The 434-nt window shown below is 59.2% G+C and overlaps 1 protein-coding gene across 1 annotated transcript in view; it reads right to left on the reverse strand.

The window, feature by feature from the left end:
* The window catches only part of LOC108804043, a 6,698-nt gene extending 6,526 nt beyond the window's left edge, over positions 1 to 172 (reverse strand). The window contains exon 1 of the mRNA XM_018575811.1: positions 21 to 172. Within this exon, the coding sequence (XP_018431313.1) occupies positions 21 to 119 (99 nt within the window). The 5' untranslated portion in view covers positions 120 to 172. The remainder of the gene's footprint in view (positions 1 to 20) is intronic.
* Between the last annotated feature and the right edge of the window lie 262 nt (positions 173 to 434).

Here is a 434-nt window from a genome sequence, read left to right on the forward strand (position 1 = left end):
CCATTCTCTGTGGTACTCACCATCAGGGCACATTGGTTGTGAGCGGTCACATGACTGAGGCTACTCTGGCCCTCTGTGGCTGCCGGCGCGGTGACGTTCTGGTCCTTGTTGTGCCGCATCTGCCGATCCTCAGCGATACGTCGCAGCACCTGATCCCGCTCCTACAAAGAGAGAAGAGGGCCGAGTGACCCGAGGCAGAAGGTGCGCACAACGCAGAAACCAGCCGAGCGCTACCACCCATCTGAGGGACAAACAGCTGAATCCACACAGCGAGCGCCCTCTGGTCACATGATCCATACAGAGAGCGCCCCCTGGTCACATGATCCATACAGAGAGCGCCCCCTGGTCACATGATCCATACAGAGAGCGCCCCCTGGTCACATGATCCATACAGAGAGCGCCCCCTGGTCACATGATCCATACAGAGAGCGCCC

The sequence above is a fragment of the Nanorana parkeri genome, unplaced genomic scaffold (genome assembly GCF_000935625.1).
Source record: "Nanorana parkeri isolate BGI_ZX_2015 unplaced genomic scaffold, ASM93562v1 scaffold4886, whole genome shotgun sequence".
Lineage (NCBI taxonomy): Eukaryota > Metazoa > Chordata > Amphibia > Anura > Dicroglossidae > Nanorana > Nanorana parkeri.